Consider the following 25070-nt stretch of genomic DNA (forward strand, 5'->3'; position numbering starts at 1 on the left):
CATCTCTTGAGTAATCATGTGTCATTTCCCCAACACATATGGAAAATCTGTCTCTATCTGGCTTTCAACTAAGGGGATTATTTGCTCTTGTAACTAACACTGGCTTCAGGTAAGGCTTGATCTAGTGGTGAGATTCTTTCCACCAAGCTGTTCCCTACAATGCCTGTATCATTCTAACACAAACTCCCCTTGTAATTGCAAGAGGGCTAACACCAGCCACATTGCTCTTCCTCCTCAACCAGATTTCTCTCCAGTTGGGTCACCTGGGATTCCACAGCCATCTGTGGACCAGTGTGACCCAGGGGAGATGGGCTGGCTGAGGATATCCAGGGCCCACTCCTCAAATGGGAGGTGGGACACATGTCATCCAAACACAGGTCTGCTGAAGCACAGGAGTCAGGTGACATGGTTTCTGAGATGTCAACCAACAAAGGCCATAGCAAGTATTTATAGAAATCATTAGCCATAAAGTAATATTTAGAAAACTTTTGAGTGTCGAGGGCCTGCCACATGTCAGGTGCTTTTCCTAAATGCTGTTAGTACTCACAAGAGTTCTGTGTGATCAGTACAGTCATCTCCGTTTTACCAACTCAAGGCAGTAAGGCTCAGAGATCAAGTAACCAAGACCAGGTAGCCAGGAAGTGGTGGAGTTGGGATTTAGATGCAGGTCTGACTATGAAGCCTGTGCAGCCTGGTCCACACTAGATGGTATTTGGGTACGAACACCATTTGAGTATTAATATGTAGGGTGCTTCTGTACTGTCCATGGCAAGACAGCACAGAGTAACTTTGGAGGAGGAAGAATTCTAGAGTTCAGGAGCTCGTACAGCCACAGGATGATTCCAGGCATTTGGAAAATTTGTCTTCCAAGATCTCCAGCTCCAAAATCATGTGATGCTAAATTCTGTGCAAAAATACATGAATGATGCAGTGTGGTTGCTGTGTACCTTTACTTTTAACCCATGATTTGCCCAATTTTTAATGTTTGAATTATACCTTTTTTTGGATTAAAGACAACTAAAACAGATTTAGTTGTTGCTTCAGTGCTTCCTACATTAATGTTAAAGTTTTATTTTTTTTAAAAAATAGCCTGAATAAGTTAAAGTTCAGCCCGTGGTGTTGCCAGAACTTCTTATAATATGATTAATAAACTGCTTTGACAATTTTTTTTTTTGTCCTTCAAAGGGTGCACCCTTCCTGGAGGTACTGGATACCAGGTCAATGTGTGGAGCCAATGGAGGAAATTCTCATTCCATCTCCCCACTCCAAAAAACTATTTAATGTGTTGTCCTCAGACAGAGGACATATCTGATATTAAATTGTTAAGAACAGATCCTATACTGGGTCTTAGCCAAAAGGCTGAGAATTGACGCTTTGACAAAATTTTTGCTAAAAATCCTTTGCGGCTTTACATGTTTAGTGGCTTTGGAGAGAGCAGAAACATGCAAAATGATTTGTGTAAATCTTATTTGAGCTGCAGATCAGGACCCACAAAGGAAATGTGCTATGGCTGGTAAAATGTTAATCAACTAAAATTGAGAATCTGAAATATCTTTCCACTGACTTCAGATACATAATATATGTGATCTTGCTAAGTCTGGAATGACTCCCAGAGTTGTAACCCAGTAGATATTTTATAGACATCAAATACTTTGAAGCCTTTGGAAAAAAATATATGTGTATTACCTCCAAGTCTTTCTTGGCACATGACAAAATAGTTACCCATAACCCGGGATGTCTGTAGACTGTGCTTAAATGGACACGTGTATTCTGGGCCATCAGTTTATTTTATCACCCATCATTCTAGGCTGTTGTTGCTTGTCTCTTGCCTTAAAATACCTTATCTTAAAATGGAAAGGACTGTGAGAGGTAGACTACATTAAAATGTGGAGCGTGTGTTGTGTGATGGGAGGCGTACTTTGGCACACTCTCTTGCATTCTGTTGTGTGTTTTTAGCTGCAACCTTGTTCTTTGTTTCTAGTAGACATTGACTGAGCCTCTAAAATGAGCCATGCTTTGCTGATAATTCTGGGAGGTAAATGCAAGAGATGAAAAACTGACACCCAGAGTGACTCCCTGACAGAGTCTCAAATATTATATCTCCAATACTGTTAAGACATGACTGGACCACAATTCAAGAGGAAAGACTGAAGCAGATGCTAAGATTTCATATCTAGATAAGGTGACAGAATTTGGGGCCAGTGGTCATACCATCCAATCCTGGAAGCGTCCTCAGGTCTCAGGGTAAATCATCAAAGTTAGGCTGCGGTGCCATATTGGGTGACACAGGCAATGCACCTCTTAAGAGCAGACCTGCCAGGACATGGCCTAGAATTATCAGCTCTCATAGTAACCAAGAGATGACCGAACCAGCTTCCCAATTTACAGAGGAGATCCCCCCGAGGTGGAAGAGTTTGCTAAAGATGCTATAACAAGGTGATCACAGAATTGGGATAAGACCTCAGGGGAGATCCCACAACACGAGGCATTAAATTGCATATGTGTGCATGTGTGCATGCGTGTGTGCACACGCGTGTGCATATACGTGCTGCTTTAGCACTCAGTTTTTATGAGGTTGCCAGGGAAAGTTGGGGAAACTGACTTTTAAGGGCATTCACACTTTTCCTTGCAACACCCAAGTGTGGCTTGATGCTCTGCCGTCTGTTCTGTGAGCCTGGAAGACTTGTTGGCTTAGAAGAAAACCAGTGCCCTCTGATTTAAATTTCACATCTTCTACTGCTGTGGCTTTAAGTCACTGTGGAAAAGAGTTGTAATTCGTTACCTCCCTGGTCATGAATACACAGCTCTACACCTCAGAAAAGTGAGGAGGATAGCAAACAATTATCAAGGATTTCCTAGCATAAGAATGTATCCTGGGCTGTGAGGCTCCCCAAATAAAACAGATGGATTCACTGCCATTGAGGAATCTCAATCTGATCATCCTAATGCCCACATTCCATGATGCATGTGGTGGTGGTTTCACCATTTTCAGATGAGAAAATTGCTAAAAATCTTTCAGGAATCTGTTTCCAGTGACCAGCGAGTAGCAAGGCTGGGATCTACACTTAGACTTGCCTGAATCCAAAACCATGTTCTGTTTAATTCCAGCTCTCTGAAGCTCCATAACTAAGCTATATCTGGGTGTGATCAGTTTTTACGTGGGGTTAAAACTATTTGGGTTTGAAGGTGCTAGCTTGTCTGGGCTGGCCTCTTCAAAGCTGGACAATTCTAGGGTAGTGATGCCTTGTCCTGCCATTGCCGTTCTTGTGCTGGCCAGTTAATGCTACACCTATATGTCCCCCTTGCATTGCTGGATTAGTTCTTGCTCCTTCTTCTTGTCTGAAAGGCCTCAGGCAGGAAAGCTGAGCTGGCTAAGGCAGCAGGGCAAGGAGGCCAACAATGTCCTGTATTCTCCTAGAGGGATCCTCTGGTTGCCTTCCAATGTCTAAGCCCAGCTCAAGTTCTTTAAGGGTACTTTGTAGATTAGAAGGAATTTCACCATTGCCAGCCAAGTGGGTGCCTCTATTCTGAAGCAAGGTGTGTCTCTACAGCAATCAAAGAGACCAGAGAAGCCCTGTTGAACGTGAACAACACCTTAAAGGAGCTGAAGATGTCAACTGCACAACTGAACACCAGCCTCAGTGATGTTAAAAGGAACCTGGAGCAATCACTCAATGACCCCATGTGCTCTGTCCCTCCAGTGGCTACAACTTGCAACAACATCAGGATGTCTCTAGGCCAACTGGATGACAATACCAACCTGGGTCAGGTGAGGAGGTGACCCTGCTACAGGGCAGTGTCATTGGGACACCTGTCAGATGCATGGTGGTCTGGGTCTCCGCTGGCCTCCCTGGTTCTATAATTGCCACATTGGCATGGCTGCAGCAGGAGAGAAGGAATAATGGGAAACCTCTCTTTAAGTGTTCTCTGCAGTTGATTTGGTGGAACTGACCAGAATGAATTCAGCCTTAAAAAGAAAAAAGGGAGAAGAATGCATTTTTGTAGACCTCTAAAAATTAAGATATATTTTCAAATGACATGCGTAGTGTATTAACTATGTAGGCCTAAATAATAAGGTAATTCCCCATATTCCAAAGAGAAAATTATGGGGAAAAAAGAATTTAGAGCAACTTGAATATATAAAGAAACAACTCAACAAAGAGAACTTAAGCTAAGATATAGATAAAATAATCATGTCTATTCATGATATTTAATGTATCAAGATAGTTGTGTATATGTGCCACATCTTTTATAAAACAATATTTTAGTATGGCTGTACTCTTCTCACTTCCTATCTCATGGGTCAATATTATGCAGATCCTTCTCCTTCAGCCTCTGTGTGTATGAATCTACCACCATCACTGTGGTCACCACTGCATGGCTTTTCAGAGGCTGGGATCTTCACTTGCATTTAAATTGTTTCAGATCAAAAAATTAAATTAAATTAAAAAATTTCTGGAGACCAGGTCTTTTGGGTGTAACTTTTTATTCTGGTGTCCTTTCAAGCACACGAAAATTTGTAAGAATGGTACAAGGATGTTTGCACTCTTTACCCAGAGTCACCAATTGCCAGCCTTTTGATGCATTTGCTTTGTCATATTGTATCTGTTTATCAACCTGTGTAGCTACCATCTACTCACATTATCATTTCTATGTATAAAATACTATGTATTCTGTGTTTTTCTCAATCACTTGGCAGTAGGTTGCAAACTATGTCCTTTTACCTCTAAATATTTCAGTACATTTCCTAACCATACACAACCTTTCTACAGTTCTCAAAATTAGGACATGTAACACTGACCCAATAGTACCATCCATGGTTTATATTCAAAACTGACTTTATTTTTTTTCTTTCTCCGGTCTAAGGACCATTCCAGGGTCGCACACAGTCTTTCGCTGTCATGTCTGTTTGATTCCTTCAATCTGGGACAGTCCACTGCCTCTTATTCTCCTTTTTGACATTGACATTTTTGAAGACTACAGACCATTTATTTTATAGAAGGACCTTCAATTTAAGTTTATCTGTGTTCCCTCATGATTAGATTTCAGTTATCCATATTTGCCAGGAATATCACAAGAGTGATATTGTGTCCTTCTTGGCACATCACGTCAGAAGGTCCATGACGTTTGTCCCTGTCTTGGCAAGAGAACACTGTAAATCCATATACAATGCTGTAAATGAAAAATGTATTCCAGACCACTCACCCACTTGGCTGTATTATTTCTAAACATATTTTTTAAAAGGTTGTTTACAATTTTACTCAACAGTATTCAGTATCTGAAATTATAGGTCACACACATTTGATCTGTGTTAAGTTTCTTTCCCCAATTTTTACCAACTGCAACAGGGATGCTCCAAACATCTAAAATGTAATGCCTATAGAATATGTGTATACTTACTTTAGCTTAGAGCTAAAGAGCTACTTTAGCTTAGAGCTATGCTCTAAGCTAAATATCTTTTTCCCCAAATAACATTCTGTTGTTCAAAAGAAATTTAAATCATACTATATAACATTTGGGACTTTGGGACTTGGATATAAGATGATTCCCTTTTTTATGACAAATAATGTTGCTAGTAACCACCTTGCCTTATACTTTGTTTTATGAATTTTCAGCTCCCATCTTTGGATAAGCAAATTGATAATATTAATAATGTTCTTCAAACAGATTTGTCCAGCCTGGTCCAAAAGGTATGTTTTTCAGAAAAAAAAAATTACAGTAGTTTGTTTTACGGCATTTTAAAGGGTAGACTAGTACATAAGAAAAGAAGTAACTGCAAAAAAGTGTGAAATTTTGAAAAGGGTGGCAAAATTTTGCCAAGAAGGGTGTTGTTAACAATTATCCTCCAGGTAATTTTGCTCATTCCACTTCAAGAAATTTGTATCAAGCATCCATTGTGTGCAAAGCACCATGCTGGAGATAAAAAGCAAAACATGATCTTGCCTTCCTGGGACTCAGAATCTGGTGGGTGTAGTGCTGAACCCCATACTGACTCTGACGCAAGGTGCCCTCCCACTCTGCATGAGTCAGTCCTGTTGCTTTGTCTCCTCCCCCTTCTGCTCATTCACACATGCTGAGGGCTATGCCTGTCATTCTCTCCTTCACCTAGCTACTTAGGCTACCAAGTACTAGCTTCTTAAAGTATTCAATATCACTTTCTAGATTGATTGGTTGATTGATTTGAGAGACAGAGAGAGAGAGAGTGTGTGTGTGTACGTAAGTAGGGGGAGGGGCAGAGGGAGAGGGGGAGAGAGAATCTCAAGTAGACTCCCCTGTGGGAATGCCTGGGTAGCTCAGTGGTTTAGTGCCTGCCTTCAGCCCAGGGCGTGATCCTGGAGTCCCAGGATCAAGTCCCACATTGGGCTCCCTGCATGGAGCCTGCTTCTCCCTCTGCTTATGTCTCTGCCTCTCTCTCTCTCTCTCTGTCTCTCTCTCTGTCTCTCATGAATAAATAAATTTAAAAAATATTTTTTAAAAAAAGACTCCCCTGTGAGCTCAGAAGCCAACATACGGCTCCCTCATACCATTCCAAGATCATGATCTGAGCCAAAATCAAGAGTCAGACTCTTCGCCAACTGAACCACCCTTGTGCCCCCAGTATCGCTTTCTTAATGAAGCCTTTCCTGGGCATCTTGACCAAGTCACATCCTTTTTAATACATTCTTCCAGCACCACACATATTCTTTGTTAATGTCCTCATGACTGCAATTATTGCTTTAATGTCTCTATCGTCCCACTGGAGTGTAAACCCTAAAAAGAACAAGAGCTATGTTGGTCTAGCACATCATCATTTCCCTGATAGCCTACCAGTTATTGCTGTTTCTTTAGCCTATATGTTGAGTGCACAATAAATATTCCTTTGTAGATTATGATTTTATGAGAGTGCCCTGGGCCTGCAGGGCACTTGACTCTGACTTTGAGCATGGGTATAAAAAGATCATCAGTTATCTGTTAAACACCTGCTTACTGACAAAATTAAACATCACCTCCAACAAGTCATGAGAAACTCTTGGTCTTTCCATTCCAGTGTCCCCTCATTTGTTAAATGAGGGACTTGACCCAGGAGATCTGTAAGGCCCCTTTGGCCATTAAACCTCTTACAGTGAGTGACCACCACAAGTCCAAATGCAGATAAATGCAGAGGGGTCAGGTGTACACTAATCCAACAAGCACCCATGTGCTGGTAGCTTAGTTACTGCTGAGGAAACAGAAGTGGTGGATGTTCTTTTTCTGGCATTGATGTTACCACGCCAAACTGTACACTTGCTGGCACCATAAATCTTATAAGTCTATAACCTAGATCGGAGTGCTCTAAAAGCCTATCACAGGCTGGGTAGCTTCTCAACAAGAGAAATTTATTTCTCAGGTCTGGCAGCTGGAAGTCCAAGATTAGGGGGTCAGCACGATCGAGTTCTAGCAAGAGACCCTTCAAGAGGCTTCACTCTCCTGACCTAATCACCTCCAGAAGGCGCCACCTCCTCATACCATCACTCATGTTCAGGATTAGGATTTCAGTGTGTGATGCCAGGGACAGGAGGCAGGGCTATGCAGACATTCAGTCCATAACAAGCTGTAATTGATACAGTGTTCCCCAGCAGATGGCTAAATACACCAGCAGACAGCTAAGAAACACAAAATAAACCACTTCCAGAGGAAACGCTGTCTGTTCAGTTGAATTACTTGGAAATAATGACATCTTCTTATCCCAGATTTAGCCCCAAAATGACATAGCTTGGCTTGGCTGTTTTTGTTTTCACTTTAGTCTCACTAAAATGTGTATCCTCTATAAGCTGTGTGTTCTGTGAGACTAGACTTACTTCGTTAACTGCCGTGACTCTTGTTTCATTAACAAACTGACTCTTGTTTTGGAAACTCACTTTCTACCTGCATGAGGATCGTTGTACAGATCAGAGCTTCTCAACATCAGCACTGTTGACATTGTTGATAATTCCCTGTGGTGGAGGTTGTCCCATGTTTTTGGGCTATTTACTAACACCCAGGGCCACTGTCGTGATGACCAGAACATCTCCAGACATTGCTAAATGTCCCCTGGAGGACAAAATCCCCTCCCCCCCGCAAATTGAGAAATGCTAGTATAGATGACATGAGTTAAAAGTTTAAAAGCAGAAGATTTTCAGCAGGATCTTTGATAGATACAATTTAAAGAGAAAGCCCCCTCTAAAGGGGAATTTTTTAGTGATCTTTTGATGGCCATATGGTTATGATTTCAGGCTTAATATGACTGTTAACATTATTACTTTGCTTCTCTATTCCACACTTTGCTGAAAACTGAGTACTTGTTAATTGCCTTTCTACTCACTATGTATATCAATTTACTCTGAACTATTTTCTAGGGCTATAAATCCTTTAATGATATTCCTGAGATGGTGCAAAATCAAACCACAGACATCATATCAGGTGAGAATCAGTTTGAACTCATTTTGTTTCTCTCTGTGTTAAGAATTAGATAAATAATACCAAAAAAAATTCATATTGTTAAAAACTATACTTTTTCCCCCTCTTAAAAATAATCTCTCACTAATCTGGAAAATTAAATGAGCATCAGAGCTTTTTAAATGTGCCATCTTCACACAGTGATTTAGATTTTAAGAAATAATAATCCTCTTGAACTCTGATTAATATCATCCTGCTAGCTGGAGGTGGCAAGATCAAGGGCCACACTGTAGTGATGAGTCCTCGTCATTGTCATGAACTGTCAAAGCTAAGGACAGCCATAGATGAACTAGGGAGGTCACACTCTGATTGGTTTCACTGGGGGAAAACTGTAGGTTATTATATTTTCTTTAAAAAAAAGTGAAAAAAGTTTTCCCAGGGATACCATGTATAAGGATTTGTCTTTTTAGGAAAATGTTTATCTGCCTTCCGATGCTGCTGTAATGGTATCTTAGGCTCTTAAGGTTGCTTATGATTTTGGAGAAGCAAGACTGATTTTTGGGAGAATTCTACTAGTCTTAAATGATTGAATCACACTGTATTTGGGTTATGATATTTGGGCTAAATGTGCAGAGAAAGAGTGAGGTGTAAACAGTTTTTTGTGTAGCAATGGCAATAGACGTGGGTTATTTGCTTAAAGAAGAAATCTCTGAAGCTATATGAGATTTTCTTCTCCTTTTAAATCATCTTCCCTGTGCTTTCTTTTATCTGTTGACCAAGCAGTTTTAAAAGGTTGTGTTAGAAATATTTGATTTTTTTTTTCCTGTAATAGTGTTCTCTCAACCCATTAAGGCTTCGGGTGAAAAGCATTTCACAGAGTGCTTTAGATGTTTTGTGGGTTCCTTTTTGTTTCACCTAAGATTCTACTTTAAAATATTAGGATATTAAAGATGAAGTTCTCAGTTTCCTATGCTAGCCTCTGAAGGCTAACACATGCTCTGTGTCTGATAGCCACCTGCTTACTAATTTCTGTGTTTACTTTTTTTTTTGTTCCCCCTTTCTGGACCTCTTCTGCCAATACATGCAGCCCTCCCCTGTAAGTCTGGCAAAGCAAGGTGTGCAGTATGCGTGAGCGAGGTCCATTGCACACAGTGTCATTGCCTAAACACAAGCCAGAGTTTTCCCAGGTCTGGGCGGGTATCAACTCCATTAGCCTGAATATCCATTGCTTATTTTCATGTCTTTCCAAAAAAATAAAAACCCTTTGCTCCCATGTTTTGATCACTCGGCCCTACCCTGCACACATATCTTGAGTGCCTACTGTGTGCCAGGCTCTGCTGGGCTTAGGGGGTGGGAGATGAATAAAGCATGATCCCTGCCTGCCCTTCAGCTGGGCATGTATATAGATGCATTTTCCCACACTCTAGAGACATGACAAGGTATGTGCAAGGGATCCAAGGTGGGAAAGGCTAGTGGAATGCTTCCTGGAGGAAGCAACATCTAAACTGGACCCTGAGGGAAGTATTTGGGGAGAGAGGACTCCGGCCATGATGGTCACCCAAGCTGGCAGGGCCAGGGAGTTGTGTCATATGGGAGGGCAGACAGCCTGAGAAGCAGAAAGAACCTATTTCTGAGTCTAGGGAATATTCATAGGTGAGGGAGAGTCTGCAAACCGCATCTCTCAAACTCCCAGAAATCCTAGAGTTAAAGAAGAGATCCACCAAGTCACCTTGTTGAGGATCCTCAGGCTTTTGGACACAGGTGGAAGAGAATTGAGACACTGTGGGTACCAGTCTTCTCCTAGGAGCTCTGTGTGAACAACACACTTTGAAAAAGATCCCACCATCTTATGTAATTCCATTTTGATTCATGCAACCATCTGCCATCCGAAATTCACCAGGAGCCCTGGGATCACGTTGTGAGAACAGCTCACCTTGTCTCTGCTGCTGCAAAGAGATTTATCTCCCTTTTCAGGATCAGTGAACACTTAACTGATTAGCACGTTCTTAGGACATCTGTGTCAAGAATCACTGTGGATAGTGGCAACTTCATAGCTGTGTGAGCATTGAGTTAGGTGATGCCCATGTCCTAGGTAACCTTGATCCCAGGACTTGTCACAGTGGACACACTTCCCAGAAACTTAGAACTTATCTTCTCTCTGAAAGGTTAGGATGGATGTTACTAAGAAACTCTTTGACCACTGGGAATACATTGCTATCTACATATGAGAGACACAGATGTACTTTGACAAGTCTTAATTTGTAGGAGTCACATACAATTTGAACAAAAATGTCGCCGGGGCTCACTTGTTCAAAAAATTGTTCCTGGTGAATTATAGTGTTCCTGAATGCTATTCCTTATTAAATTTATTTTTTCCAAAATCATTTAACCGAAACTTTGGAGTTATACAAACCCAGGGTTCAATCCTATTTCTAGCACTTTCTGAAAAAAAAAAAAAAAAAAGGCCTATAGGCAAGTAGTTTAACCTGAATAGCCTTCTGGCTCACTTCATAAAATAGGAATAAGAATATCTACCCCAGTGGGATAAATGAGTTAACATTTATAAAAGTGCCTGGTCTGTGGTAGGCATGCCATATGTTTTAGTCACCAAGGTTCATTCTATTTCTTTAGTGAAATAAGTAGCAGAGGAAAACTCTGGCTTGACTTCAGCACCATGTCATTAAAAGTCAGTGCTCATAGCTTGCCGTTTTGTTAAGTAATTGCTCTTTGATGGTCTTGGCTACATTCATGCTTGTTGTAGAACCTTTCCACGTTTTAAACACATACATAACATGGGGAAAACTCAAAAAGTGGTTGAAGCTCTTCATTTTTGTTCCAAAAACAAAGTTTCTGCTTCCCTGTAGTTTTGAAAATGCATAACCTGGATATATTTGTTTTCAGATGTCAAAAGGACCTTGAATTCCCTTGGCTCAGATATTGAAAATATGAGCGAACAGATTCCTATTCAGGATAAGCTGTCAGATTTCATAGGTTACATTAATGACACTGAAACTTACATTCACCGCAATTTGCCCACGTTGGAAGAGTATGATTCGTACAGGTGAGTGCCCCCCTGGAGCTGGCAAACTAAAGAGCTAACCTTGCTCTGGAACAGAATAGAAATCTGATATGATAACTAGGATCATCGTCTTATGAGAGAAGATCGTACAAAGAGCTCATAGCCCGATAGGTGTGAACCCTAGTTTATGTTTATTTAAAAAGTTGGAGTGCTCGCTTTGGCAGTGCATATACTAAAGTTGGAACTAGACAAGAAAGATTAGCATGGACCTGCACAAGGATGGTGTGCAAACTCGTATATTATGTATTTTTAAAAAATGGCTCAAGAAAGTTCTTGAGCCAAGTAGTCAGTAACTTGCCATTTTGACATCATTAATGGATTCTAGAATCTTAGTCATAACTATCTAACACATGTAAAATTATTTTAAAGCCTGAAAATAATTAAGGAGAGCATTTGAATAATATTCTTCTTTTCATTGGCTTAAAAAATAAACATGTAGAGGTTTGTTCTCACAGAAAGAATTTCCTCGAAACAAGTAAATTGCTCAAGAGCTCAGGGAAGCAGCTGTGGTCCTCAGCTGTTGATTGCTGCATTAGAAAATGTTAGCAGTGGGGTTTGGCCCTGGAGACGCCAGTGGACATCTCAGGCGGGAGTGCTAGGGAGCCATGGACTCACAGACTTGAGGAATTTCAAGGACCACATGAGATAAGATGTGCTCTCCTCTCTGAAAGGCTCAGCCCCACCACCCATCACTTTCGGAATCATTCTTACAGCCCAAACTCATGGAGATTCCAGAGACTTTTCTTCCTATTCTGGTATTTGTTATGTAAGACCCCAAGATAAATAATAAAATGCTAACAATAATTGCTAGCATTTCAGAAACAGTTGCATTGTGCTCTCCAAAGTGTGTTTCGTGGGATATCTCATAATACTCAAAAAAAAAAAAAAAAAATCTGCCGTGTTGTGTTCTATTTGTAACCTTGTTTCACAGACAAGTTGAAGCTCAGAGGAGAGGAATAACCTTCACAAGGTCAGCAGCAATGTAGCAGAGATGGGTTTTCAACTCCCATCTGACTATGCTCTTAATTACTACCCTGTAATCATGAAGACATTTTCTTAACTGCGGCTAGGCCATCCCAGCAGGTGTCAGGACAAACATAAGACAGACCCTTTCTCAATGAATTTACATTATCATTAAGACGTTAGAGTTTCACAAATGGAAAGAATGATACAATTATCTGTTTATATGACAGGCTCCCCCTGCCCTGAGAACTAGAAGCTTATTTTTAAAGGAAATCTAACCAAGCAGATGAAGCATGTATTAACTGCAGAAGATTTCTGAGGTTCCATGGCTTGTTTAAAGCCCCAGTGTCTGGAACAAAATGCCACAGAATGGGTGCAGGTGGCTATTATAATTATCAAAATTGCTCTTAATTTAATTAAAAGCTTCAGTGGCAGTTTTTGTCGCAGAACTAAATTCTTTATTTTTTAGTGTTTGAAAGATTGAGAAGCATTTCTAGCCTTGAATGCTCCTCAGCTCCTGGAAAAGGTTGTTGTTCATTCCGGGAATGCCACTAAGACCTAATTGAGGATCCATTATCCTAAAATGTCTCACAGGACCATTACAAAACTGAGATTTGCATTCTACAGGCACTTGATTTAGGATGCTTGTAAATTCTAAAGTATTCAGCGCACTCCCCATGTAGAGTTTCTGGTTCAGCAAAGAACACGATGCCCCCTTTCCCTAATAATTCTTGCAACTACAAAGCATTTTAGAGAAAGACCAGGGAAAAGAGCCTGATATTTCTTTATCTGTTATCTAATCATGATCTGTCCACATCTCGTCATCATTATAACAAGTGCTCACAGCATCGGGGACCTTGACAGGACTTACAGATCTGAAGGGGTACGGTTATCAGTAGCTTTGGAGAACTTGAGTAAACCCTGCTTTAGGAGCCCCACAGAAATGAAACAACGGAAGGAAGCAATCGTCTCCCGACCAGTGAGCGAAACAGAGTTCTTCAAAACCAAGATAAAAATTAAAATTTCCTGCTGGTTGGGTTGGAGGACTAGGGGTGAGAAGGGATCCTGTCACTACAGTGTTAACTCTCCAAGGAATTAACAGGGGAATCTGATATTTGATTGCCAAGTATTTCTCACCTGCTCCAGCCCTAGTCTGACAGCTTTTGTGTTATAACAGTGCCACCTCTTTTATGTATAATAACACCGTGCTTGCTTCACCAGGTGGCTGGGTGGCCTGATTGTCTGCTGTTTGCTGACCCTCATAGTCGTCTTTTATTACCTGGGCTTGATGTGTGGCACATTTGGCTATGACCGGCATGCCACCCCGACCAGACGAGGCTGCGTCTCAAACACCGGGGGCATCTTTCTCATGGTGTGAGTGTTTGCTCTTCCTTGCCACGTGGGGGGTGAAAATGTAGGTGGGAGAGCAGATGGCATGAAGCCAGTGGCCTCTGCGCTGAGTGTTCTGGGTTCCAGTGGAGCAGGCATCCCCGTGTGATTGCACCTTTCATCGTTTTGGGAAATCCCGCCAAGTGTAAAAAAGTAAAAGAAAACTCTAAATTGTTTGTACTTTGATAGACAAGCTGAAATGCAGCCTCTATAGATGGTGGGCTGCTCTGTAGCTAAATTATTTCTAAGCTTGCTTTCTTGATTCCCGTTGTATTTTCTCTCTCTCCCTGCCATCCCCTCCCGCCTCCCTCCATCCATCCATTTATTTATTCACCAGAAACTTGCTGAGGATTGGCCTGGTATCAAACACTGTTCTCTGTGGTCAGCAGTATCATTAGCTTGTTTACTTTGAAACTGGAAACTTGATTCAGCAAAGGGATTGTCGACCCGGCACCCTTAGGATTTCGACACGTAACCTAAATTAGTGATAAGAGCAGGTGTGGGGTATCAGCGAGAGGCAAACCTGCAGTACACTGGAGCAATTGTCCCTACCTCAAAGACATTCATACCCAAGCTCATATTTTTGAAACAAACAAACAAAAAACCTTTACCAGGATGTGACAAAGCACAGAGGGCATGAGCTGGGTGTGACTGGAGATGGAGCCAGAAATGTCAAGTAGGAGGCAGAGGTAGAAGCTTTGAATGCACCTCAGAGAGGAAGCTGTATGGCTTCCAAGTTGACATTTTCTTTTCCAGTAAGTATATCAAGAATCAGCAGCGGGGAGTGTGATGGGGCTGGAGAGGAAGGTAAAACTTTAGAACAAGTTCATGGAGCAATGGAGAATCAAAATCTCAGCCATGCTCTCATTTCTCTGCTTGTATCACTAGTAGCAGGCTGGGAGAAGCTGGTTAGCAAGTGTTGTGCATTAATGTGCTTTTTCAAACATTGGGTCACTACAATAATTAATTAGACTGTTGAGTCATGATGGTAAGGCCTTTCCCTCAAACCCGTAGCCTCCAGTAGAGTACAGCTTTTATTAGCATTAACACAGCCACAAAGAGCCTTCCAAACAACCTTGAAGCTAACAACACGGGAATCTGCCAGAATCGGACACAACTGAACAGCGCTCCATGCATGGAAAAACCTGTGTGCTCACATACCTACACTTAAGAAATTAACCCAGCAAGGAAGAATATATTGCCCTGCCATTTTGTATCTGTACACAATTACAGATTGTGTACAGATACAAAATAGTTTAGATATAAAATGTAAACTCATTTTGTAATGAGTTTTGTAATGAGTTTACAAATGTAAACTCATTAATGTCCAGATTTTACTAATCCTGGTACTTGGCTGTTTTGTCAGTGTTTCAAGGTGAGTCTATGCACCACATTTTTTTAACTGCTTGGTGGGAGGGAGCACCTTGCTCTGAAAAGCAGCACTTCTCATAAAATTCTATTTTGCACATTTTTAAGAGTCGAAGCCAAAATATATGCTATCTGGCTTTGAAGATAAAAGAAACAGGGGAATCATGAGCAGTGAGATGGAGTCTAAAATTACTTCAATTTGGGTATAATTCTCAACTCTGCAGACTAAGGAATCTGTGAAGAGACAAAGTCACATGGAAGCCCATGGCTTGGGAATGAAGGGCTTTATCACATGGTAGGAAAAATGCTGGCCAATGCACTTCAGGTGCATTGTTGACACCTACCACTTAGCATGGAATTCATGTTTGCTGTGCTTCCATGTCTCTTGAGACATCTGGTAAACAACTGGATAATTATAAAGGAGGAAAATGGTACAAGTATAGTTAGTGTAGTCAAACTGATTAGATGAATGTAATTCCCTCTTAAAAACTGCTTATTTGATTGTAGGAACAAGAAAGAGTGTATTTTGTTCAGCTACAACCATAACACCACCTGTTCTTAAAAACAGTGACGCCATCCATTGAAGAGCATGGTCTCTTCAAAAGCCAAGCAAGAATCCTTATTTCCCAGGGGGCTCCTAGTGAAAGAACTGGCAGGAGGAAAAGTAGAAAGGCCTGGCTTTGCTCTGATACTGTGTCTTCTGAGGGTCTAGGGAGCACATTAGGGACTGGATGGGATACAGTAGGAATGTACATCTGTCTCAGGGGCACATGGAAGGTCTCCCTTGAGGTAAGGAGACCTAACCCAGGTACAAAGAAAACAACAAGCTCTTGTACTGAAGCCCACTGTGAAACTTCCAGTTTTAGCTCTTGCAAAACCATGCTCAGATTATCTGGAGCTTTGAAGAAAAGCTAATACCCAGCATGGCCATGGGTGTCACAAAATGGGCCACATGTACACACCGGTGGCAGTTCAGCAGTCATAGATATTTCAGAAAGCAGTCTGTCAGGCTGTAGTTGGGGCCAGAAAGACACAACAATCTCCTTGGCCAAGTCATCTCCATTTTAGGGGATCGGTTTTTAGGAAGAAGAACCCAGCTGTGGACAAAGCATCACAAGCAGGGAAGTGTTCTTGCGCTTTTAGTTATAATAGTGATGCATTGGGAATGACATCAAGGTCAGCCACCAAAGAGTGAGAGATCCTGGGGTCACTGAAATGTAACCAGGTTGTCTACCTTGGATTGTTGACCAGAGTCCCTAAGATGATTGACAGGGCCTCACGAGATTATGCACGTGTCACTACCATAACTGTGTAGATTTAGGAGTCAGCACACGTTTCTATAAAGGTCCAGATACTAAATATTTTTGCTTTTACTGGCCACATGCAGTCTTTATTGCATGTTCTTTTTCTTTTTTAAAAAATTTTAATAGTTTTATTTAAACTATAACATCCAAAACATTATCATTTCAACTTTCAATCAGTATAAAATTACTGAGGTGTAGTCTATATTCTTTTTTTCTCTACTAAGACTCTGAAATTCAGTGTGTATTGTACAGTTATGACACATATTTATTTGGAGTAGCCACATTTCAAGTGCTCAATAGCTCTTTGTGACTAGGAGCTTTGGACATTGAAGTTCTAGGTAATGATATTAAAAACATAGAATTCAAGTCAATATGGGAATTTTTTATTTTCCTGGGACATCTAAACTACTTCATGAAATTTGGAGGTGAACCGTAAAATTCCCTTGGCTCCACTCCCTTATCTAACTTAATACCAATCTCATTGATTTTTTTTTTTAACATTCTAAGAATCTTATCAACCCATTCTCTCTCTCTACTCCCAACACCCCAATCGAAGATACCATTTTATCTCAACTGTGTATCCTCTTACTGATTTACCTGCATCCACTGACCATTCTAAACTCTTCTCTATCCGACACCCATGGTAGTGTTTTCAAACATCTAAATCTGCTCATGTGATCCCTCTGCTTAAAACACTTTAGTGGCTTTCTGTTGCTCTAAGAATAAAGACAAACTATCATAATATGATCTACAAATCTCATTTCTGGTCTAGCTACACTGGCCTTTTAGTCCCTGTCACCACTGAGCCTGTGTACATCCTAATTAACTCCTATTGCATGTTATTTTTCTTTTTTTTTTTTATTAAAGATTTTATTTATTTATTCATGACAGACACAGAGAGAGAAAGAGGCAGAGACACAGGCAGAGGAAGAAGCAGGCCCATGCAGGGAGCCTGATGTGGGACTTCATCCCCAGTCTCCAGGATCACACCCCGGGCAGAAGGCGGCGTTAAACCACTGGGCCACCGGGGCTGCCGCATGTTATTTTTCTTATTCTTGCTTTACTTCTCCTTCTTTTCAACACTTTGAGCACACATTAGCCCTTGTATCTGAGTGACAGGCCTTGGGTGTGGTGTGTTTTTTATCTAGATAGAGGCATATTTAGGAAACAAAGGCTGGAAATGCTAACAATAAGCTATTTAGAGTAGCTTGTTGTTTTGAAGCGTTCTTTCAAAGGTTTTGATGATTTTTGTGACTCCAATACACACACATGCTCAGGCACACGGTTAAAACTATGGTGACTGGCATACGCTTCACACGTGTTCCCCTTCTTTATACTCTCCCTGACCTCAAAAGCCTCTTAGGTCAGAGAAATTCAAGCTGAGAGAGGCCCCTGCAATGAGCAGATCTTGCTATTCATTTCATCCAAACCAGACAAATATTTGTAATTGCGCCTTAAGTCTATCCACTGGGCAGATTCATGCCCTTAGAAAGGGAGACTGTTGTTTCTAAGTCCATCAGCCTATGTGCTTCTGAGGGTCCTTCCTATTTGTACCAGGGACGGTACAATCATCAGTGATGATCTGGCTATTTCACCTAGACAGATTGAACACTCTGTCTGTGTCTACACCTGAGTAACTGAGCACCCTAGAGAAAAGTCACACAAAAGGGCACGTTGGCGTCCCTACAGAATTTTATTCCTACCTCAAATGGATCCTTCAGAGCCCTACAAGTTTCTTCCATCCTTACCTTCCCGCTTCCTTCTTTCCTTCCTTCCCTCCCTCCCTTCCTTCCTTCCTTCCTTCCTTCCTTCCTTCCTTCCTTCCTTCCTCAATGGCTTTTTTCACTCTGGTATATCCATCCTCCTCATGTTCCCCCTCTCTTAGTAGAAGGCTTTACCACCTTCTTCACAAAGGAAATAAAAACCAAAACAACTTCCCAAGGCTCCGGTGGCGCTGTGTCCACACACATACAGTGCCACATGCAGAGGGAAGTCTCCCATCTGGGCCTGTCCCACCTGCCTTTCCCAATCCCATCCCTGTGCACTGCCCCAAGCGTTCCGTAGGTCAGTCTACCCTCTCTTGCATCCTCCTTCTCCTCTTCCCCTCCCCCCAGACTTGCTTCTCAACACTAAACATGTTCTGCTCTCTCCCCTCTTTAAACGTGAAAGCAGAAAACCTCCCAACACCCCTTCTTCCTTCTCACGCCCCTCCCTGCAGGGACTTCTGGAAATAATGGTGTTTGCTTCCTCTTGTTTTCCTTATCTCCATGCCCTGCCCAGGCCCCTCCCCTGCCCTCAGGTCCTCAGTGGCCTCTAGGCTTCCAGCCAGGGGACTTCCTTTACTTCTTCTGGAACGTGCGTGCCCTCCCTGCAGTGTTTGGGACGGCTGCCCACTCTCTCCCCCTGCAGACACACCTTTGTTTTCCCTTCAGTGACCACGGGCCTGGTGCTTTCTTTCCTACATTGCAACTCTCCTTAGCAGTCTTGTGCGCTGCTTGCCCTCCTCACCTGCTCCTCCAGCAGCCAAGGCCCCCAGGCCCAGCCCAAGTGTGCTTCTCCCTCCAGCGTCAGCCCCAGGGTCCAGTGGTCATGTCTAAGCAGCTGATTGCCTCCTGCAGGCCTGGCACCCACATATGTGTGCTCCAGAGCAGCCGACTCCCCCCCAGCATCCCCTCCACCGCAGGTCACGGGGAGCAGGACCAGGTCGCACCTCTCTTCCCTTCCTGGGCCCCGGCGTCTCCTTCCCCGCTGCCAAGCCCTGGCTTCAGCCTGGCCCTTCCTCGCAGCATCCCCAGCACATCCCGTGGGGTCCGCCTCCCCTGTCCCATCTCTCTCATCTCACTTCTCTCCCCTGCCTCCAGCCACATGGGGCCACCGCCCAGGGCTGACAACAGCCTCCTCAGTGGTCGCCACTGTCCATCCTGTGGCACACACTCTGCTGAGAATGTTCTTCCTCAGAGAGAACCGGGCTTATGTTCCTCCTGCGCTTCAAGGCCCGCAGCAGCCTGCCCTTCCTGGACCAGCCAGGCCCCGTCCCGTGCACCCCGCCTGCCCCCCGAAGGCTGCCTTCGCGCCCCCCCAGCCCTCCCTCTGGATGCAGAGCCACGTTGGCCCCTTTCAGACTCCCAGCGGTGCATGTCCCCCTCAGAACGCCGCCCCTCCCCGTGTCCCCGCAGCTTCACCCCCCTGCCCCCAGAGACCATGTCTGAAGCATCGTGCTGGCTGCAAGGAGAGCAGTCTAAGCCTTCCCTAAATACGTATGTGCGGCCCACAGATCCCAGTGCCTATGGCTTCCTGTCTCCCTCCTGAGCAGGCAGGGTCGGTCCCTTAACCTGCACAGAGCAAAAGCTCTCGGTCTGTTTCCTACACTGCATAGGTAGCATTAGCAAGGACCAGCAGGTAATACTGGATCTCTAGTTTTTTGTTGTGTGTTTTTTTAAAGTACTCCCTACATCTGACGTGGGGCTTGAACTCATAACCCTGAGATCAAGGGTCACACACTCTACCAACTGAACCAGGTGCCCCTGAATGTTGAATGGTTTACTGTAGAATTCCAAACTTTATTTCCGCTTTGGTTTTGGTTTTGTTTTCCAGCGGAGTTGGAATCAGTTTCCTCTTTTGTTGGATACTGATGACCATCGTGGTGCTCACGTTTGTCATCGGTGGAAACATGGAAAAACTGGTCTGTGAGCCTTACCAGAACAGGAAACTATTCCAGGTTAAGTATGACTTCTGGGCCCGATGGGATATGCGTTCAGTGGAAATTCTGATGTCTCTGTATCTTGTGGGGTCAGAAAGATGAGCAGTTTGGTTTCTTAATTCACTAAGTTAAGATTCCTTCAACTAGAGCAAATAACTGTGGTAGTATTGTTTCTCGAACGTCAAGTGAAATGAGTACCAGGACTTGAGGCGTCCTCATCAGTGTGGATTGTAATAAGCTGGGAAAGAAAATTCTTGAGGAGGGGTACCCCAGGAAGTTTCTGACATTTTAAAGAGTTTCTCAAATGACAATTGCCCATACAGATGGTGTGAGGCCTTCAATTTGAAGTGAGAGACACCAACAAATTCCATGCCTTGTGGCCAAGTATCGTCCCTGGTGGATGTCTGAGGAGACCATTCAGAAATGAATTTGGGCTCCACTTTCTCCTGAAACTGAGTCCTGTGGGCTCACCGGGACCATTTCTTAGTTCAGCTTCATTAGTTAATGAGCAGGTTTGGGTCTATGTGCCAGTCTTTTCACTCTGGCTTTCTGGTGCTATTTTCTACATTCTGGTTTTTAAAATATATTTGTTTTCCTGTTTTATTGTATATACTTTACCACTTCATATCTGTTATGAAATCCAGTGAGGAACTATGCAGGTAACCAGTTGTCATGGAATTTTATTTTATTTTTTAAAGATTTTTTAATTTACTTATTTGAGAAAGAAAAAGTGTGCACACGTGAGTGCATGGACACATTAGTAGGGTGAGGGGCAGAGGGTGAGGAAGAAGCAGGCTTCCCACTGAGCAGGGACCCTGACATGGGGCTTGATCCCAGGACCTCAGGATCATGACCTGATCTGAAGGCAGATGCTTAACTGACTGAGCTATACGGGTGCCGCTGTTGTCATGTTCAATTTTAATCAAGTTGTTTAATTTTTCAGTTGGCTGAGGAAAATTAAATTGGGAGTGTCGATTTGTCAAATTATGTCTGTTTGGCCTCTTGATAAAAAAATAATAGCGATCATCAAGCCAGACTTGATGTTCCATGCTGTGTTAAATTGCTAAAGTGGAATTCTTTAAAAATAGAGGGATATTTTGAAAACATTTACATTCCTCAAGCACATACATGGTCATGCATTAAGGAGCCCATTAAGATATATGATATATTAGCCATCTTAAATATATGATGTTAAGTGAGAGAATATGCAAGTTTTAATTCATTTTGTCTAGAGTAAAGGAGTAAAGAGATGGGCCAACTGTTTTATGGCTTTCTATAGGCTATTCTGAATCAAGTTGTCAATTCTTCTCTTATTTCTAATGTCCCTGTCTTACTAAGAGAAATGTAAGGGCAGGGCAGGGCAGCCCCAGTGGCTCAGCGGTTTAGCGCCGCCTTCAGCCCAGGGCATGATCCTGGAGATCTGGGACTGAGTCCCACATCGGGTTCCCTGCACGGAGCCTACTTCTCCCTTTGCCTGTGTCTCTGCCTCTGTCTCTGTCTGTTTCTCATGAATGAATAAATAAAATCTTTAAAAAAAAAAAAAAAAAAGAAAGGGAAATGTTCTCCAAAAAAAGCAGTTTCAGTAATTCTTACTGAAGTATCAGTAAGAACTGCCCCCATTGGGCAGTTTATTGTGATCACACTATTATTTTCCTGTTTTAAATTGGAAACCAATGAAGAAAATTATGATCTGAAAACCCCCAAATATACTTAACAGAATATTTTATTATGTGTATGTATATTAGTGTAAAAGCATCTCTTTCAAAATAGCTTTTTTCAATTTGTTCTAGATTTTGGACACCCCATATTTACTAAATGAGAATTGGAAATATTATCTCTCTGGCATGGTGTTGAACAAACCGGATATTAATCTCACTTTTGAACAAGTTTACAGGTATAAATAATGGCATAATGTATTTTTTTGGCTACTGAAAATGTTGTTTGTTCCAGAATGAGAATTTTGCTTTCAAAGTGTCTTTAAGTTTGATAAGACCAGCTGTTCTATAATCTTCACAAAGAGGTAGTAGAAATAAGACCAAAAAGAGATCCTTCTTCTAAAAGCCTTCTAGACTTTGGTGTGGTGATGTCTCAAGGTCCTTCTGTTCAGTATCCTCTAGACCTCGCTAGTTAAGGTCTTTAATGCCCAAGAGGCATTAAAGAGATCCTCTGAGAACTCTGGTGCAGGAGTCACACTGCCCCAAGTAAATGCCATATAATGAGATGTCAGTGGATGGGTCCAAATCTCATACATGCTAATAGTGAAGCACCTGACAGGCCAGGCTGTGTAGTCAGTCTGCCTGGGCTCCAGTCTTGGCTCTGCCATCAGGGAGCAGGCCTTGGTGATCTTGGGCAATTTTACTTCTCTGTTCAATAGGGTTCAAAGCCTTCCCATCATCTCTAGCAGAGACAACAAATGAGTGGCACACGTGCCCACCTGTTGATCTCGCCCTTGTGATAGCCGTTGGTAGTTAGCAGTGGTCTTGTTCATAGCCCAGAGAGTCTCAGGATCCTCCTCAGGATCCTGCCTCAGCATGTTGTAGGCAAAGGTTATCAATCGATTGGAGTTACTGTGCATGATTAAACCATCCCTGGCCTGAAAGGACAAAGCCAGCCTTCTTGGCCTGGCCTGCCAGCTCTTTATGACTCGGGCTCTGCAGTCTTACCCCTGGTGGTTAGTGTATCAAGCTCTCTGTTCCAACAACACCAACGTACTGGGAATTCCCTGAAGAGGAGCATCACACCTCTAGGGCTGTGGGAAAGTCACTTTACCCACGAGCCCCTCAGGGCTAGAGGGCTTTGGCTGCTGGACCAGGAAGAGGCACCCCCAGGAAGCAGCTATCTCAGCAGCAAGGATATGCATCAGATGAGCCTGCCCTTCTTGGCTCAGTTGAAGAAGGATTTTGCATGTTTTAGAGAAGCATGAAGAGGTGAAGCCAAGCTATGTGAACTGACCGTCTGGATCTATGTGTGTTCCGCTTCCGTATCTCAACCCTGGAAATACAGAGGCAGGTGGTCTGGCAGAGGTTTGAATCTTTTAATAAAGCCCATGATATGCTGTGTAACACACATCTTTCCAGCAGGTGGTGGCTTGTTTTGTTTGTTTATGAGAATTTATTTCTTCCCAATTTGTGAACTTATGATTCCCTCATAGCACTAGAAAAAGCAAAAGGAGACAGATGGAAGGATGACTTACCAGTCTTACTGTAACTGCTCCAAAGATGGGACATTTAGTAAAGCAGGGAACGAAGTCCAGAATGGTAGGTCTCCGGGGCGAATCCATGCAGCCACTAGTGACCACCCCCCCTGCATCAGCACTCAAAAGCCGCTTCTGTGCTTGCAGATGTAAACAAAAGATACACCGTGAACCTTTCTCTCCACCCATAGCTGGGGACAGAGATGGACACGGCTGCCTTTTCTGGATCATGATCTCTCTGTTTTTCCCACAGTGACTGCAAAGAAAATAAGGGCATCTATAGCACACTTAAGCTAGAGAACACCTACAACATCAGTGAGCATCTCAACATTCAGGAGGTAAGTAGAGCCAGGCAGGAAACTGATGTACATCTTTAGTAAATCCATTTCTTTCTTTCTTTTCTTCCTTTATTACTTTCTTTCTTTGTCATTGAGGTGAAATTCACGTAAGGGAAAATCCTAAGACATTTTCGCCATCCCCAACCAGGTGTCTCTCTTGAGGCACGAGTTCCTCTAGTGGACTGCGCAGGTGCCCTAGAGGGGTCTGGCTGCAGACGCGATGCAGGAGGATCTTATCTTGCTATGTGTCAGGGTCCTTAGAGGAACAAATCCCAGGGATATTGGCTTTCCAACACTGGCCACCCTTTCCTGGTAGGTGCCTGAAGAGGGAATAAGACACCCAAGACTCCAGCCCACACAGTCTTTGCCCCTTGGGAGTCAGGGCTGTGGCCCCAGGGCTCCAGGGAGGCCCTGCAGAGCTCTATTGGCCTTTGAAAGACAGCGTGGCAAGAGTGTTGGGAGCAGACAGGAGGGAATGATTTCCTCCTTCTCCTTTGCCCGTGCCCACCCACAAATCTTGAGCCTTAAGACTGAAGAGAGGCCACTAGAGAGCATTCCAAGACAGGAGGAGGAATAAGAATTTCCCTGGCAGGCCTAGGGTGCCATCAGCATAGGCTCCCCCCCTCCCCATACCTGGAGGCCTCTGGCCTTCTCGGGGGTTAAAAACTTAAGGAGGCTTCTTTCTTTTGGGCTTCCAACTGGAAGCAGACACCAAGAGACACCAAGGAAAGAGACTGTTCTCCAAACCCCATACCTTGTCCACTGAGACATCACTGGCTTTCAGAGGCACCGTGAGACCATGGTGGCCTCACACTTTTCAGATATGAAGAGGTTTATTTAAAAGCCGAATACAAATTCTGTACTGTGTTGTATTTTTTATTGTGTTGATTATCCTCCCTAAATATTCCCTGCATGTATATACAAACAAAATGTAATTCTGTAACCAAGCCCAGACTAAATGTCCTCTACCTATTTGGCATCACACCGTGTGTCATTTTCTTTGTGCACCAGAGACAGAGTGCCTGGGACGCTGGCACTGCATGCTGCCTGAAACTACTTAGGTCAATCTCAAGTCCCCAACCATGTCCCCATGATCTCAAGCATCCTCACTACGCAAGTCCAGTGCGTGCTGCCTTTTTTCACCCTGAATAGAGCCTGCCTGGCTCTTTTCAGCATCCATATTTGTCCAGACCCATTCAGAAGTCGCCTCCTCTCTGTTGCCCTGTCCAGGCCCCTGCCTCAGCAGACTCTCTCCTGACCCTTGGGGTCCTGATGCAGTTTGTGTGCCTTTATTATGACACTGCCTCTTCCTTTGAGGACTTTGAGGGCAGAGAAGGAATCT

The 25070-nt window shown here is 43.0% G+C and overlaps 1 protein-coding gene and 2 non-coding genes across 14 annotated transcripts in view; 2 read left to right on the plus strand and 1 right to left on the minus strand.

The window, feature by feature from the left end:
• PROM1 (prominin 1) overlaps window positions 1–25070 on the plus strand; it is a 107023-nt gene that overhangs the window by 66884 nt on the left and 15069 nt on the right. For all 12 annotated transcript variants that reach the window (XM_072737747.1, XM_072737741.1, XM_072737740.1 and 9 more), the window contains 8 exons: window positions 3552–3769; window positions 5616–5690; window positions 8355–8418; window positions 11296–11455; window positions 13658–13810; window positions 20092–20215; window positions 21988–22091; window positions 23644–23728. In XM_072737747.1, coding sequence (XP_072593848.1) covers window positions 3552–3769; window positions 5616–5690; window positions 8355–8418; window positions 11296–11455; window positions 13658–13810; window positions 20092–20215; window positions 21988–22091; window positions 23644–23728 — 983 coding nt within the window. The remainder of the gene's footprint in view (window positions 1–3551; window positions 3770–5615; window positions 5691–8354; window positions 8419–11295; window positions 11456–13657; window positions 13811–20091; window positions 20216–21987; window positions 22092–23643; window positions 23729–25070) is intronic.
• LOC112923610 (U2 spliceosomal RNA) lies at window positions 1182–1371 on the minus strand. The gene has a single exon (XR_003235727.1). It is a non-coding gene; the product is annotated as a U2 spliceosomal RNA (small nuclear RNA).
• On the plus strand, window positions 11622–11724 carry LOC112923546 (U6 spliceosomal RNA). The gene has a single exon (XR_003235698.1). It is a non-coding gene; the product is annotated as a U6 spliceosomal RNA (small nuclear RNA).

Source organism: Vulpes vulpes, chromosome 14 (genome assembly GCF_048418805.1).
Source record: "Vulpes vulpes isolate BD-2025 chromosome 14, VulVul3, whole genome shotgun sequence".
Taxonomy (NCBI): domain Eukaryota; kingdom Metazoa; phylum Chordata; class Mammalia; order Carnivora; family Canidae; genus Vulpes; species Vulpes vulpes.